This window comes from Mizuhopecten yessoensis, unplaced genomic scaffold (assembly GCF_002113885.1).
Source record: "Mizuhopecten yessoensis strain PY_sf001 unplaced genomic scaffold, ASM211388v2 scaffold2461, whole genome shotgun sequence".
Lineage (NCBI taxonomy): Eukaryota > Metazoa > Mollusca > Bivalvia > Pectinida > Pectinidae > Mizuhopecten > Mizuhopecten yessoensis.
In genome coordinates this window covers 586526-601815 of record NW_018404557.1, presented here as the reverse complement: position 1 = coordinate 601815, position 15290 = coordinate 586526, and the positions used below count along the sequence as shown (strand labels likewise).

At 38.4% G+C, this 15290-nt stretch overlaps 3 protein-coding genes across 4 annotated transcripts in view; 2 read left to right on the top strand and 1 right to left on the bottom strand.

Annotated features, from left to right (window-relative positions):
• LOC110446048 (notchless protein homolog 1-like) overlaps positions 1-15290 on the bottom strand; it is a 104654-nt gene that overhangs the window by 65311 nt on the left and 24053 nt on the right. The window lies entirely within an intron of this gene.
• On the top strand, positions 6086-9345 carry LOC110446052. 2 transcript variants are annotated; one of them, XM_021491007.1, is made up of 3 exons: positions 6086-6216; positions 6535-6669; positions 7233-9345. In XM_021491007.1, exon 3 carries the CDS (start codon positions 7281-7283, stop codon positions 8526-8528), a length of 1248 nt encoding a protein of 415 aa, XP_021346682.1. In that variant the 5' UTR covers positions 6086-6216; positions 6535-6669; positions 7233-7280; the 3' UTR covers positions 8529-9345. The 2 variants fall into 2 exon arrangements, with proteins under 2 accessions (XP_021346682.1, XP_021346683.1); XM_021491008.1 differs by lacking the exon at positions 6535-6669.
• Positions 12994-15290, top strand: part of LOC110446053 — a 3979-nt gene continuing 1682 nt past the window's right edge. Inside the window, exon 1 of the mRNA XM_021491009.1 lies at positions 12994-13154. The gene's annotated coding sequence lies outside the window, so the exon portion shown is untranslated. The remainder of the gene's footprint in view (positions 13155-15290) is intronic.

Here is a 15290-nt window from a genome sequence, read left to right as displayed (position 1 = left end):
ACCATGTGAACACCTCAAATTCTTCAGGACAAGCTTGTGTATTAATTCTTATGTTCGTGAGGTGGTGTCAGTTGTTGAGGGCAAGGTTTTCATAGGCATTTGATGTAGTGCTATAATCTGATTGTGATAAATATTTGATGAACTTCTATAAAAAAAAATGTGATTGCATCCTCATTTTTCGTTTTGTTTAACACATAACTGCATCTCCTTAATGTTTGAATGATTGTGTGATTGTGTGATTCTTATTTGGTGCTTTTTATTTTACATTGTATTTTCACATGGTTTAAAGTGTTATTAACACGTAAAAATTACTCTATATTGTAAATAAAATGATTGTGTTTATATTGAATAACAAATATTGATGACTAGATTTAATTGTTTTAGGTGTCTTTAAAGTTAGTACTGGCTGGACGTTGATACCCGTTTATTTGTGAAATGTACCTAACATGTCAAACTCTATCAAAAATATCTTACTTATTGATTGGCTGATTCTCAGTAAAGATCACAAATGTAGATGAAGTACAGTTTAGTTATATGTATTCCAGTTCTGTACAGCTGGGAAATAAAGTACAGTTTAGTTGTATGTATTCCAGTTCTGTACAGCTGGGAGCTAGATGAAGTACAGTTTAGTTGTATGTATTCCAGTTCTGTACAGCTGGGAGATAAAGTACAGTTTAGTTGTATGTATTCTAGTACTGTACAGCTGGGAGATAAAGTACAGTTAAGTTGTATGTACTCCAGTTCTGTACAGCTGGGAGATAAAGTACCGTTTAGGGTATGTTCTCCAGTTCTGTACAGCTGGGAGATAAAGTACAGTTTAGTTATATGTATTCCAGTTCTGTACAGCTGGGAGATAAAGTACAGTTTAGTTGTATGAATTCTAGTACTGTACAGCTGGGAGCTAGATGAAGGACAGTTTAGTTGTATGTACTCCAGTTCTGTACAGCTGGGAGATAAAGTACAGTTTAGGGTATGTTCTCCAGTTCTGTACAGCTGGGAGATAAAGTACAGTTTAGTTGTATGTATTCTAGTTCTGTACAGCTGGGAGCTAGATGAAGTACAGTTTAGTTGTATGTTTTCCAGTTCTGTACAGCGGGGAGATAAAGTACAGTTTAGTTGTATGTATTCCAGTTCTGTACAGATGGGAGATAAAGCACAGTTTAGTTGTATGTATTCCAGTTCTGTACAGCTGGGAGATAAAGTACAGTTTAGTTGTATGTATTCTGGTCTGTAAAGCTGGGAGATCAAGTACAGTGTTTAGATGTATGTACTCCAGTTCTGTACAGCTGGGAGATAAAGTAGTNCTGAAGGTAAACTACCATCTACATAATGATAGACTCTTTTCCTCCTTCCTTTCACCAGAAATTTTGGGTAAATATGACATCATTCATACCAATACACAATACGACACTATATACATGTATAGCAAAATTTCTAGATAATATGCACAAAAACTAAGATCATATTTGGAACAATCAGAAAAACGTATGGTAAACCATGTGAACACCTCAAATTCTTCAGGACAAGCTTGTGTATTAATTCTTATGTTCGTGAGGTGGTGTCAGTTGTTGAGGGCAAGGTTTTCATAGGCATTTGATGTAGTGCTATAATCTGATTGTGATAAATATTTGATGAACTTCTATAAAAAAAAATGTGATTGCATCCTCATTTTTCGTTTTGTTTAACACATAACTGCATCTCCTTAATGTTTGAATGATTGTGTGATTGTGTGATTCTTATTTGGTGCTTTTTATTTTACATTGTATTTTCACATGGTTTAAAGTGTTATTAACACGTAAAAATTACTCTATATTGTAAATAAAATGATTGTGTTTATATTGAATAACAAATATTGATGACTAGATTTAATTGTTTTAGGTGTCTTTAAAGTTAGTACTGGCTGGACGTTGATACCCGTTTATTTGTGAAATGTACCTAACATGTCAAACTCTATCAAAAATATCTTACTTATTGATTGGCTGATTCTCAGTAAAGATCACAAATGTAGATGAAGTACAGTTTAGTTATATGTATTCCAGTTCTGTACAGCTGGGAAATAAAGTACAGTTTAGTTGTATGTATTCCAGTTCTGTACAGCTGGGAGATAAAGTACAGTTAAGTTGTATGTACTCCAGTTCTGTACAGTTGGGAGATAAAGTACAGTTTAGTTGTATGTATTCCAGTTCTGTACAGCTTGGAGCTAGATGAAGTACAGTTAAGTTGTATGTATTCCAGTTCTGTACAGCTTCGAGATAAAGTACAGTTTAGTTGTATGTACTCCAGTTCTGTACAGCTGGGAGATAAAGTACAGTTTAGTTGTTTATACTCCAGTTCTGTACAGCTGGGAGATAAAGTACAGTTTAGTTGTATGTACTCCAGTTCTGTACAGCTGGGAGATCAAGTACAGTTTAGTTGTATGTATTCTAGTTCTGTACAGCTGGGAGCTAGATGAAGTTCAGTTTAGTTGTATGTATTCCAGTTCTGTACAGCTGGGAGATAAAGTACAGTTTAGTTGTATGTATTCCAGTTCTGTACAGCTGGGGAGATAAAGTACAGTTTAGTTGTATGTATTCCAGTTCTGTACAGTGGGGATATAAAGTACAGTTTAGTTGTATGTATTCCAGTTCTGTAAAGCCCGGGGATAAAGTACAGTTTAGTTGTATGTACTCCAGTTCTATACAGCTGGGAGATAAAGTACAGTTTAGTTGTATGTACTCCAGTTCTGTACAGCTGGGAGATAAAGTAATGTTTAGTTGTATGTACTCCAGTTCTGTACAGCCCGGAGATAAAGTACAGTTTAGTTGTATGTATTCCAGTTTTGTACAGCCCGGAGATAAAGTACAACTAGTTGTATGTATTCCAGTTCTGTACAGCCCGGAGATAAAGTACAATCAAAATAAGTTGACTATATGGTATTAAGGACCATCAGTCTGTGTTGCACCACATTGAACAATGGATATAAAGATTGTATCTTTTTCAATGTACAAATTTTAACTTTGTTTAATTTTCATATTTCAAACCAAATATAATTCCCAATAAATGAATTTTACCCTATTTTTTTGTTATTAGTTACTTATTTTACAGTGAAACATTTTTTTACTTAACCTGTCCTTGAATGCATACAGTGGATAGATTAAATGACTGCTAGACTTTTCACTGACATTACAAAGGAAAACTAGAATACCCAGTGATACATAAACTGATTCCAGTATAACCCTAGGCCCTGCACAAGATGGAAAGATGGACAAGCTGATTCCAGTATAACCCTAGGCCCTGCACAAGATGGAAAGATGGACAAGCTGATTCCAGTATAACCCTAGGCCCTGCACAAGATGGAAAGATGGACAAGCTGATTCCAGTATAACCCTAGGCCCTGCACAAGATGGAAAGATGGACAAGCTGATTCCAGTATAACCCTAGGCCCTGCACAAGATGGAAAGATGGACAAGCTGATTCCAGTATAACCCTAGGCCCTGCACAAGATGGAAAGATGGACAAGCTGATTCCAGTATAACCCTAGGCCCTGCACAAGATGGAAAGATGGACAAGCTGATTCCAGTATAACCCTAGGCCCTGCACAAGATGGAAAGATGGACAAGCTGATTCCAGTATAACCCTAGGCCCTGCACAAGATGGAAAGATGGACAAGCTGATTCCAGTATAACCCTAGGCCCTGCACAAGATGGAAAGATGGACAAGCTGATTCCAGTATAACCCTAGGCCCTGCACAAGATGGAAAGATGGACAAGCTGATTCCAGTATAACCCTAGGCCCTGCACAAGATGGAAAGATGGACAAGCTGATTCCAGTATAACCCTAGGCCCTGCACAAGATGGAAAGATGGACAAGCTGATTCCAGTATAACCCTAGGCCCTGCACAAGATGGAAAGATGGACAAGCTGATTCCAGTATAACCCTAGGCCCTGCACAAGATGGAAAGATGGACAAGCTGATTCCAGTATAACCCTAGGCCCTGCACAAGATGGAAAGATGGACAAGCTGATTCCAGTATAACCCTAGGCCCTGCACAAGATGGAAAGATGGACAAGCTGATTCCAGTATAACCCTAGGCCCTGCACAAGATGGAAAGATGGACAAGCTGATTCCAGTATAACCCTAGGCCCTGCACAAGATGGAAAGATGGACAAGCTGATTCCAGTATAACCCTAGGCCCTGCACAAGATGGAAAGATGGACAAGCTGATTCCAGTATAACCCTAGGCCCTGCACAAGATGGAAAGATGGACAAGCTGATTCCAGTATAACCCTAGGCCCTGCACAAGATGGAAAGATGGACAAGCTGATTCCAGTATAACCCTAGGCCCTGCACAAGATGGAAAGATGGACAAGCTGATTCCAGTATAACCCTAGGCCCTGCACAAGATGGAAAGATGGACAAGCTGATTCCAGTATAACCCTAGGCCCTGCACAAGATGGAAAGATGGACAAGCTGATTCCAGTATAACCCTAGGCCCTGCACAAGATGGAAAGATGGACAAGCTGATTCCAGTATAACCCTAGGCCCTGCACAAGATGGAAAGATGGACAAGCTGATTCCAGTATAACCCTAGGCCCTGCACAAGATGGAAAGATGGACAAGCTGATTCCAGTATAACCCTAGGCCCTGCACAAGATGGAAAGATGGACAAGCTGATTCCAGTATAACCCTAGGCCCTGCACAAGATGGAAAGATGGACAAGCTGATTCCAGTATAACCCTAGGCCCTGCACAAGATGGAAAGATGGACAAGCTGATTCCAGTATAACCCTAGGCCCTGCACAAGATGGAAAGATGGACAAGCTGATTCCAGTATAACCCTAGGCCCTGCACAAGATGGAAAGATGGACAAGCTGATTCCAGTATAACCCTAGGCCCTGCACAAGATGGAAAGATGGACAAGCTGATTCCAGTATAACCCTAGGCCCTGCACAAGATGGAAAGATGGACAAGCTGATTCCAGTATAACCCTAGGCCCTGCACAAGATGGAAAGATGGACAAGCTGATTCCAGTATAACCCTAGGCCCTGCACAAGATGGAAAGATGGACAAGCTGATTCCAGTATAACCCTAGGCCCTGCACAAGATGGAAAGATGGACAAGCTGATTCCAGTATAACCCTAGGCCCTGCACAAGATGGAAAGATGGACAAGCTGATTCCAGTATAACCCTAGGCCCTGCACAAGATGGAAAGATGGACAAGCTGATTCCAGTATAACCCTAGGCCCTGCACAAGATGGAAAGATGGACAAGCTGATTCCAGTATAACCCTAGGCCCTGCACAAGATGGAAAGATGGACAAGCTGATTCCAGTATAACCCTAGGCCCTGCACAAGATGGAAAGATGGACAAGCTGATTCCAGTATAACCCTAGGCCCTGCACAAGATGGAAAGATGGACAAGCTGATTCCAGTATAACCCTAGGCCCTGCAGAAGATGGAGAGATGGACAAGCTGATTCCAGTATAACCCTAGGCACTGCACAAGATGGAGAGATGGACAAGCTGATTCCAGTATATATCTGTGTTAGTCAGATTCTATCGATTCTCTGCTTGCATTGTGGAGGGTAGAATGATGACCAAAGTGTTACAGCTGTGTCACAAACTTGCAGATCCCGATATGTAAACAAAATTTATTTGGAGACTTTTTCACTTGCATATTTACTTAAACAAATTCACTTGCTAACATACATTAAGATAAATAACCTGAAAAAATGGAACTTTGATAAATGTATATGTCTGATAACTTTACACAAAGTTATCTGGAAATCAAACAAAAGGTATTAGTAACAGTCAATAATGGAAGGTGGGGTCACCTTTGTCATCACAGGTGTACACAGGTAATATACAGGTAACACACAGGTTTACAGGTGATGCTGTCAGCAAACTGGACCTATATACCTATTTACTTTGTTGGGTATGATTTTGTCCCTTTATTAAGTCTGAGCTAATAATGTCAACACGTTGCTGTATAACTGATGTAAATAAATGTTTGGTATGTGTCACGGAAATGAGTGTCACTTATACTAAATAAGAATGTCAGTTCAAACTAGTATCAGTTTTCTGAAAATTAGAAAAGAGAGAAATCATTCGAGAGTACAGGAAGGGGACGGAGAGTACAGAAAGGGGACGTCGATATACATCCTGATCACTTGACCTTCCGAACAGTTTTAGCGACACATCTACATTACAATCTGTTACAGTTCTAACACACAGACGGAGGTAAGGTCTTAATCATATATACACTATTATAACTTTATCATATTAGAAATAACCCCATATTATATTAAACTAGACTATACCATTACTATATTACTGTAATCCTTGTAACCCACTAGTGATTACTGTATCAACATTACCTTATTATATTATTTATACATCATATCTTTATCAAAGAAGTTGTTTTTCTAATTTGAATCAGGAGACTACATTTTAAGAAGTTTGCTTAAATTCTCTCCCGTGATTTTGAATATGTTTTTTATTTTAAAGCTGACAGTGCCAGATAAAAGCTAAAAAAATAAGAGGTTTTATGTTTTTCAGGTTTTGAGATATTCCCAAGTGACTATCTCCTCCGGCTATTTCCTTAAGGAAGCGCCTACGTTTTAGTTTATGCCTGTTTGGTAATAAGTATGGGTCTCCATTGAAAGCTGCTTAACTTGCACTGTCAGCTTTAAGGTATTTACAAGATTGTTTTATTCTTCTACACACATACATGGTTCATTTAAACCTGTAAACACATAATTGATAAAAACAAATTGGTAATCTGATCCTCCAAAAATCAACGATTGGGTATCTTTGGTTAAAGGGAAGGAACTCCAATGTGATATAGGCTTCTAATCAAACTGTGGTACAGTTACAAAGGGACAATTTACAGCAATGTTAAAATTACAAAGGAGCTTACCCCTCATCACTTTCGTTTCAGAAATGCTACGAGATTTATGCTGCTGTATTAACTTTTTACAATCCCTTATACATCCAGCGTTATTACTTTGAATCACTCTTCTAATTATTTAGATGATTAATTAACTTAATTACAGCATGGGGTTGAAAAAAGTACTCAGTTGAGTTTTAATGGGTGTTTTTGTTGTGATAAAGTTAAGGTCTACACCTCACCAAAAGAAAATTGAAATCAAAGGTCGTTTTGGAAACCCTTTTGATTGAGTAGATTGAATCCTCTGCGTTTACTGATGGCTTCATTTAGAACATCTTACTTATAATGTTATTTTATTTCTTTACAGCTGAATTGTTTACTCTACTAGGAAAACAAGCAGTCACCAACATCAGAGATGGGTTGCTTTAAGAAACTGCGGAAGCTGGTAGTGTTGATGGTTTCACTGTTCGCTGACCTGTTTGACTTTGTCAGCGATTGGCTGTTTTATTCCGACGTGAGTCTGGCAAAGGATGGTCTTGTGTTTGGGCCACATGAGGACCTCATAATAAGGATGACCTTCGCGTTCTGTATCATTGGTTCAGTGACTTTCGCAGCGGAGATAATTCTAAACTTCTTTGAGTATTACAGAGACAATGACACCGTGGAAATGATAAGTGAGTTTCTAACTTTCTCCACATTACTGATCGAGGACCTACCCCAAATTGCTATAAACGTCCACATTGCTATGTGCAGAGAGGAGGCAACCAACACCATTCAAATTGTCAAGGCATCGGCTGCCATGTTTGAAGTTGTTGTCAAGCTGGCTTTTATCTGGATCAAATACTTCTTAAAAAGAAGACAAGGTGGGATAGAAACAGGCAAAATCAGAAAAAACTTGAGCATCTTTACAAGTGTTGTTCTTCTGACAATACTTGGACTTAGTGCCACCGTGTTCTATCTGACCACAAACTTCCAAAAGACCCAGATTGAGTTTGACAGTGACGGTTTATCAGGAGAGGAGTCTGAAAAGTATCTACAGGGAGTCAGTATATTCATGAGGTTCAACACCACAAACCCACAGATACCCAACATGGCCGATAATCAGTGGATGCGACTTGTAGGTCTACAGGAAATAACAGGTCCGTCCAATCCTTCGACAGGGGTTGTACTGAGCTGTATGTTCACAGCACCACCCAATGTCTATCTATGGGTGAGGAGTCATTCCAGACCTGTGGTAGGGACAATGTCATGTTACAAACAGGACTCGTCGACCTTCCACACGATACCAACACACAACTGTTCACAGATATTTTCCACAACCTCAAATATTACAACCGTATCATTAAAGTTTACCTACGTACCACCAAATCGTCAACAGCCTTTGGGAGATATACACAACAATGCACAGGTGCATCTCAACAACTGCACCGAGTCTCTAACACCTGATATTGTGATATTGAAATATTTCAGAGTCAAGTCAGAGGTCAAGGACACCATGACCTTGACCCCCACAGCCAATGGTAACCTGTATCATCATTACACTGTACCAAGTGACCTTATACCAGTTCGGGAGGCGTGGAAAACTGGTAAAGTCATGTGTGACAGTACAGGACGTGATGGTCCCAAAACTGACACAGATATTCCTCTGACATGTCTACGCTAACACAGACCTATCTATATTTATATACTCATCAAGCTTTATGAACTGTTTAAGAATTTGTAATTCACAAAAAGACAAAATCTTTCACCTGCAGCTAATATTTACAAACAGGACTCGAATGAAAATAAACCCTTTTCCATTCAAATTATCAGATTTGATTACAAATTAGCAACAATGAAGTATGTGCATTACTTCTATGTGGGGTATTCACTGAAATAAAGAGTAAACAAGGCATCATAAGTGATATTTTCCTTTTGCATACACATACCGATAAAACTATCAGGCCATTTTTCAGAAATGTTATCTATAGTAACAGTCATGTTGACATAGGACAGATAATGAGTTACTCTAATATGTTAACGGGTATGCCCAACAGTATGTGTGAAGCTAGATAAAAATGTATCATGTGTCCTGAAACCTGTCCACTAGAGTGATAACAATCAGGATGACGGCACAGCCAGACAGGGATTCGAACCAAGGACCTCCTCATTATAGACAGATGCTCTACCAATTGAGCTACCTGGTCTCCAGTGATCAACCCAGTCCAGTTCCGCTCCCTCCTTTTTTCAAGTCTTTGTCCCCAAATATAACACTATTTTCAACCCATGCTGGTTTTGGTATCCCTTTGCCACCAGTACTTGAAACAAGGATTGGTCATGGCTTCAGGGAACAGAAGACCAGGGCTAGACACAGATTAAAACCTGGGACCTCACAACTCTAGACAGATGCTCTACCAGTTGAGCTACCTGGTCACCATTGATTGACCCAGTCCAGTTCCGCTACATGTACTGGCAGAAGTGTTGGGAATCGCTTGTAAATTCATACTCGATCATCACTTCCAATCCAGTGACTGAGGATCGACTAATGATCGATCAAACTGAACTTAAATAAAAATTCAGTAATTTAAGGTTATATTCGCTTTCCGAAATCAACTTTCACTTTTGTTAACGGGGAAACCCCGACGTTAGAGAATTTCGCTAATAACACACAACATTCATACAAAAAACAATAAGTTTGTTGACAGAACCTTATAATTATTGAAAAAATATGTATTTGGAAATGAAATTGATGATGTTTGCAATGTCAATTATGCTGTGACAGCTGCATCTCGTATTCAGAAATGCTGCGATGGTTTGGTATTCACCTGATGACACCCCGTCAAACTTAACATTTTATTTGTAAGATAGCCCACACTTTTCACAAAGCGTTTTTTCTATATCGAGCTAAGGACAAACAATTCCTTCCAAACGTTTAAATCAGTAGCCCCCGGATGATCATAGAGTTTAATCTCTGGAATGTCCTGGTTTGCTATATTGTCACGCACTGACTGAGCTATGCAGCATTTCTATGGCTAGCGAATCAGTGTCGTCGTTGTGCGAGACGTTCGGTCAAGTTGTTTTACCCAAGAAGGAACAACTCGTGTCAGCGGTAATAACAGTATCCAAGTTTATTTTTTGCTAATACTTAAATTAGTCAAACTATAATCGATCATGGAAAACAAGGATTGATTAATCCATTTTCATAAACAAACAACCAGACTTCAACTAAATCAATTAATCGGAACAACACTAACTGGCAGTTAAAAAGCTAAATTTTTCTGAGGAGATAATTTGTGTTATTTTTTTGACAAATTTCTGTAAACAGTAATTGTGGCATTGGCCTTAAGATTCTGAAATACAAAATCCTTCTAAACTTTCGCAAACTTGACCTTCGAAATAAGTTTTATCAAAATCTGTTAAGAAATGAAGTCACTAGAGTGAATGCTGAATCAAGACGCAATTGATGTGATGCGACGGGACAGGACGGGATGGACGTAGATAACACGACGGGACAGGACGGGATAGACAGAGATAACACGACGGGACAGGACAGGATGGACGAAGATAACACGACGGGACAGGACAGGATGGACGTAGATAACCCGACTGGACAGGACGGGATGGACGTAGATAACACGACGGGACAGGACAGAATGGACGTAGATAACACGACGGGACAGGACAGGATGGACGTAGATAACCCGACGGGACAGGACGGGATGGACGTAGATAACCCGACGGGACAGGACAGGATGGAGGTAGATAACAAGATGGGACAGGACGGGATGGACGTAGATAACACGACGGGACAGGATGGGATGGACGTAGATAACATGACATGACAGGACGGGATGGACGTAGATAACATGACGGGACAGGACGGGATGGACGTAGATAACACGACGGGACAGGACAGGATGGACGCAGATAACAGGACGGGACAGGACAGGATGGACGTCAATAACACGACGGGACAGGACAGGATGGACGTAGATAACACGACGGGACATGACGGGATGGACGTCGATAACACAATCTAGCCCCCAAACTAGAAATATGTCAGAATGACATGAAAGTCACCCCATCATTCTGTATGATCATTTTCCGATAATCATTGACCAAGCAACAACGGATATATTTCCACCTGTCAATCAAAATGGTAAACAATGACCAGGTGTAAATACATACATGCTGTTCAGGTAGCCATGCTAACACATGGAATTAATAAGAAAGCATGTCGCAAATATAACGTTAGCGTTGACCGACACCTCTATCTCTGCGCTGACACGGTCACCTGGCATGGGCAGAACAGGTAATTGGAATATAACGATGTTGTTTTCACAACAATAAGTTACAGAAAAGATTCAATCTTATATACGGATAAATCTTCTACTATTTTTTGTTATGAAATACACTTTTCCAAGTAGTTTTCTGATCGTCTGCAAATCCGACTGAATCGGTCATCGATATCGGCAGAATGTGTACGCTTAAAGGCAGTCACTCCCGCGAGACATGAAGAACACCAAAAAATTGTGATTTCAGCAATTCTCCTTCAAAAAGAAAAGATCGGAATGTATTTGGCTGTTTTGAACCTATTGATATTTAATTTTCAAACTCAAACTTTTATCATTATCAGTTCAATTCACAAGGATGTCACCTTGCAAATTCCTGTCAGTTAATAGTATCGCGCAACCTCGACTCTTTGCGGTACACAGACTTGCTAATTTCGCCACTTTACCCATGTCATTTCGCCACATTCCTATGGTCAAGATTGAAGAGTTCAGCATGATTTTACCCAAGAACGACATTTTAACCATAGAGTGATAAATGCGATGCAATTCTTCGTTATGTTTCCAGATACGTGGTATTTATCAATTCACAACGTAACGTCCTGAAAAGTTTATTTATCCGATTCTATAGTATTATATGACCTACACTTTCAACTTTTCGTAATTGTTAAAATGGCAATGCAATCAGGGATTATTTAACAAAATTTAGCAGTTTTATTGCTACGAGCATATTTCAAAAATTTCCGAAAAATCCTTGAAAAATTTACAAGAAATGGTCGCGACCAAGGACTGGTTTTGGATTGTTCTTGAGTATCGTGTACACACCTTTCTTGACACTTCATTTTCCCCTTAAAAGAGTGTGCAATATACGCAAATATTGACGGTAGTCGTGGGTCAGACATAAAATATCTAAATCAGTCAATAGCAATTTATAATACGACAGTTTACCCCTTCGGGAACCTCAAAGGTGCCTGATTCATACTCGGAACATCTTTAGGTTATATGTAATTCCCACGGGAAATGTTATGCCCCAAGGAAATCAATATCTGAGTTATCCAAGAGCTTGTAATTAGCGCCTGGTATATAACGACAGAAGCAAGACACTTAACAGCCCAAGACAACAGAGGTCAAAATCTGGGACTGAAACTGAAATTATAGTCCCCACTGGGGTTCCCCCAGGGGTGACTAAAAATGACGTGTACACACTTTTCTTGACACTTCATTTTCCCCTTAAAAGAGTGTGCAATATACGCAAATATTGACGGTAGTCGTGGGTCAGACATAAAATATCTAAATCAGTCAATAGCAATTTATAATACGACAGTTTACCCCTTCGGGAACCTCAAAGGTGCCTGATTCATACTCGGAACATCTTTAGGTTATATGTAATTCCCACGGGAAATGTTATGCCCCAAGGAAATCAATATCTGAGTTATCCAAGAGCTTGTAATTAGCGCCTGGTATATAACGACAGAAGCAAGACACTTAACAGCCCAAGACAACAGAGGGCAAAATCTGGGACTGAAACTGAAATTATAGTCCCCACTGGGGTTCCCCCAGGGGTGACTAAAAATGACGAATCGTAAAAATGCACATCAAAAGTATAATGTATAAGGCCCAAGCGCTTTATCAATTCAGCAATCAATTTTCATGTTTCACATTTTCCATATTTTAAAAGAAAATATATCTTGACTGAAGTACTACTGATTATATAATGGATATTTTATCAAACGTCAGCCCTATAAATACTTACTTGACCTATACCATATTTTCTGTAAAGTCACTTCTAAAAATAAATGGAACTTTCCAACAATTACATAACATGGGAATCAAGAAAGCTTAAAATAGATGGGTCTTTCCAGACTAAAGATAACTTATTTTCAGTTTCATCATTCGGGGTGTTATAATAGGGTGTAAGTGTTCAGTAGAGCCAGATTTATATTGTGGTTGAGGTGCAAACATAGCCGGAGCTACCATACCAAGTCTATAGTCACAGACGTGCCTTGTTTATTGATACAAAGGTATGTGGTCTTTTATTTCCTTTTAAGGATTCCTGTTCCGTTGCCAAGAACTGTAACTTTTCATTGGAAACTGTTTTTCATGCTTGTTTAATGCTTTGTAAATGATTTCTGAATAGAAAACCATACCTTTTGGGACTTTTATGGATTTTTTTTTATATATAATCAAAGTGTTCAGAGTGTTTAAATTACGCATAGCTAGACCACCTGCTCTGAACCTTGGACTTCAGTTAGTTAAACTACATGTATCACCCTAACCGACTGAGCTACCTGATCAGCGTAAGTGTCCTGGCCCGACTCTGCTAGTTATATCTAAAACAAACTTAAGAGTAGGTTACTGTTTATTATTATACAAAAAAACTACAGTGCAGTGGGACAGGGGTCCTTAAATGTTGGTATCCCTGAGAAAAGTAACGAGTATTACTGCTAATATAATAACAAATGTCCTGCTCGAGTTCCCTTTGTGTATGTGTACTGTACACGTAATGATTGTAACTGTGGTATTTACTGAGTTTCAATAGCTATAATTGTCCTGTTATGACAAGAATGATCAACTACAACTTAACATACAAAATGTACTACTTCTTACAGTAAACTTAACATTGTAAAAAAACATTAGGAACAAAGAACAGGCAGTCTTGTATAGCCACTGATTTCCTGCTTCCCTGAGTACCAGAAATGGGATACAACATATTCTGAAATGTTGAAATGCATTAAATATTTCTGATACATCAATTCCAATTTTTTTCCAACAATACGTTGTTTTTAAAAAGATAAATCTTCAAAAATATCCATTTTGTTATATTTGGATTATCTAAAATAGAAAAAATCAATATTACTATATCAATAAAACAACATGCAGTAATTTTAAGAAAAAAAATGATCTCTTCATCAAAGGAGATGAAATAAATAGGCATGAACTTTTATACAATCTACTATCCAACAAAATATGTTTAAATCAATAAAAAAAAAAAAAAATCTACCAAAAAATTCATGTGGTATTGCTAATTTGTGATGTGAACAAAACACCTCCCATTTTAGGTTACATTCAACTATGTACACCTTACCTGAACGACCGTTTTGTATAATCCTTGTAAACTAAGAGCTTTAGAACAACGATACAAGAGAATCCTTTTTTAATCCAAAACTATACACAAATTTTCCTCACCCAGCACAACGTATACTATAACAGATCCCGCCTAATCCTCAGAACATAGACATAAACCATAAAATATTTGTTGTCTCTCAAAACATCATATCAGATATGAAATTTCTGTAAATTACTCCAAGCATACAGAGCTGAATAAAATAGCTAAATTGATTTTTCTGAAAATCAAAACAAGTGAAACTGAAACTAGTTTTTTTCTGAGATCTTCAGTGAGAGTGTGTTGGAAGGGAGACAACTCTAACAGTGTCTATTCCTTAGATTTATATCAATACAGAAGTTATTTGAACAAGTCTTGTTTCCTGTTTATTTTACTGCTTACATTATTTTATGAACAAATAATAATGCCTGTTTGAGATAATTAAAACTTTGTAATCTTGGATTCTATTGATATTTTTATCACAGATAACATTGTTTAGGGTTAACTGCTTTTGAATGGAAAACAAAGTTCCTTCATGACAATAAATTAACGGAAGAAAGATACATCAATGTCATTGTTTATCATGCTACGAACTACAGCAAAACACAAATATAAACATTAAGCAGAATTTATCAGAGCAATTTCGATTAGCTTTACTTTATAAAATACATCTGTAACAGAAATAAAGTACCTGCTTCCACCAGGGATGGAACCGGCAATCCCTGACTTCCTGGTCTCTATCACTGAGATAAAGGGAAATTCCCTCTAGCCTGAAGCTGGGAGGCGACCATGTATAATCCTATGTACAGTTAAAATCTGCCACACATCTTTGACAGGTCAACTTCAATGCCCCAGTCACTCAAGCCCTGTGGCCTTGGCATTGACCTTGGGACCTTGAAATATGAATTCATCCCAAGTATTCTGATATTTGACTTTTGAATAAACATTGATGAAAATCTGTTAAGAAGTGAAGTTGGTTGCTTGAGTTATGACACTGATTTGGGAAAAAAATGTAATGGGATAGGACAAACATGGGTAACACTCTATGTCCCCC

Bases quoted from the DNA above. Each gene is read 5' to 3' on its own strand.
- LOC110446052 (XM_021491008.1), top strand. From the start codon at position 7,281: ATGGGTTGCTTTAAGAAACTGCGGAAGCTGGTAGTGTTGATGGTTTCA.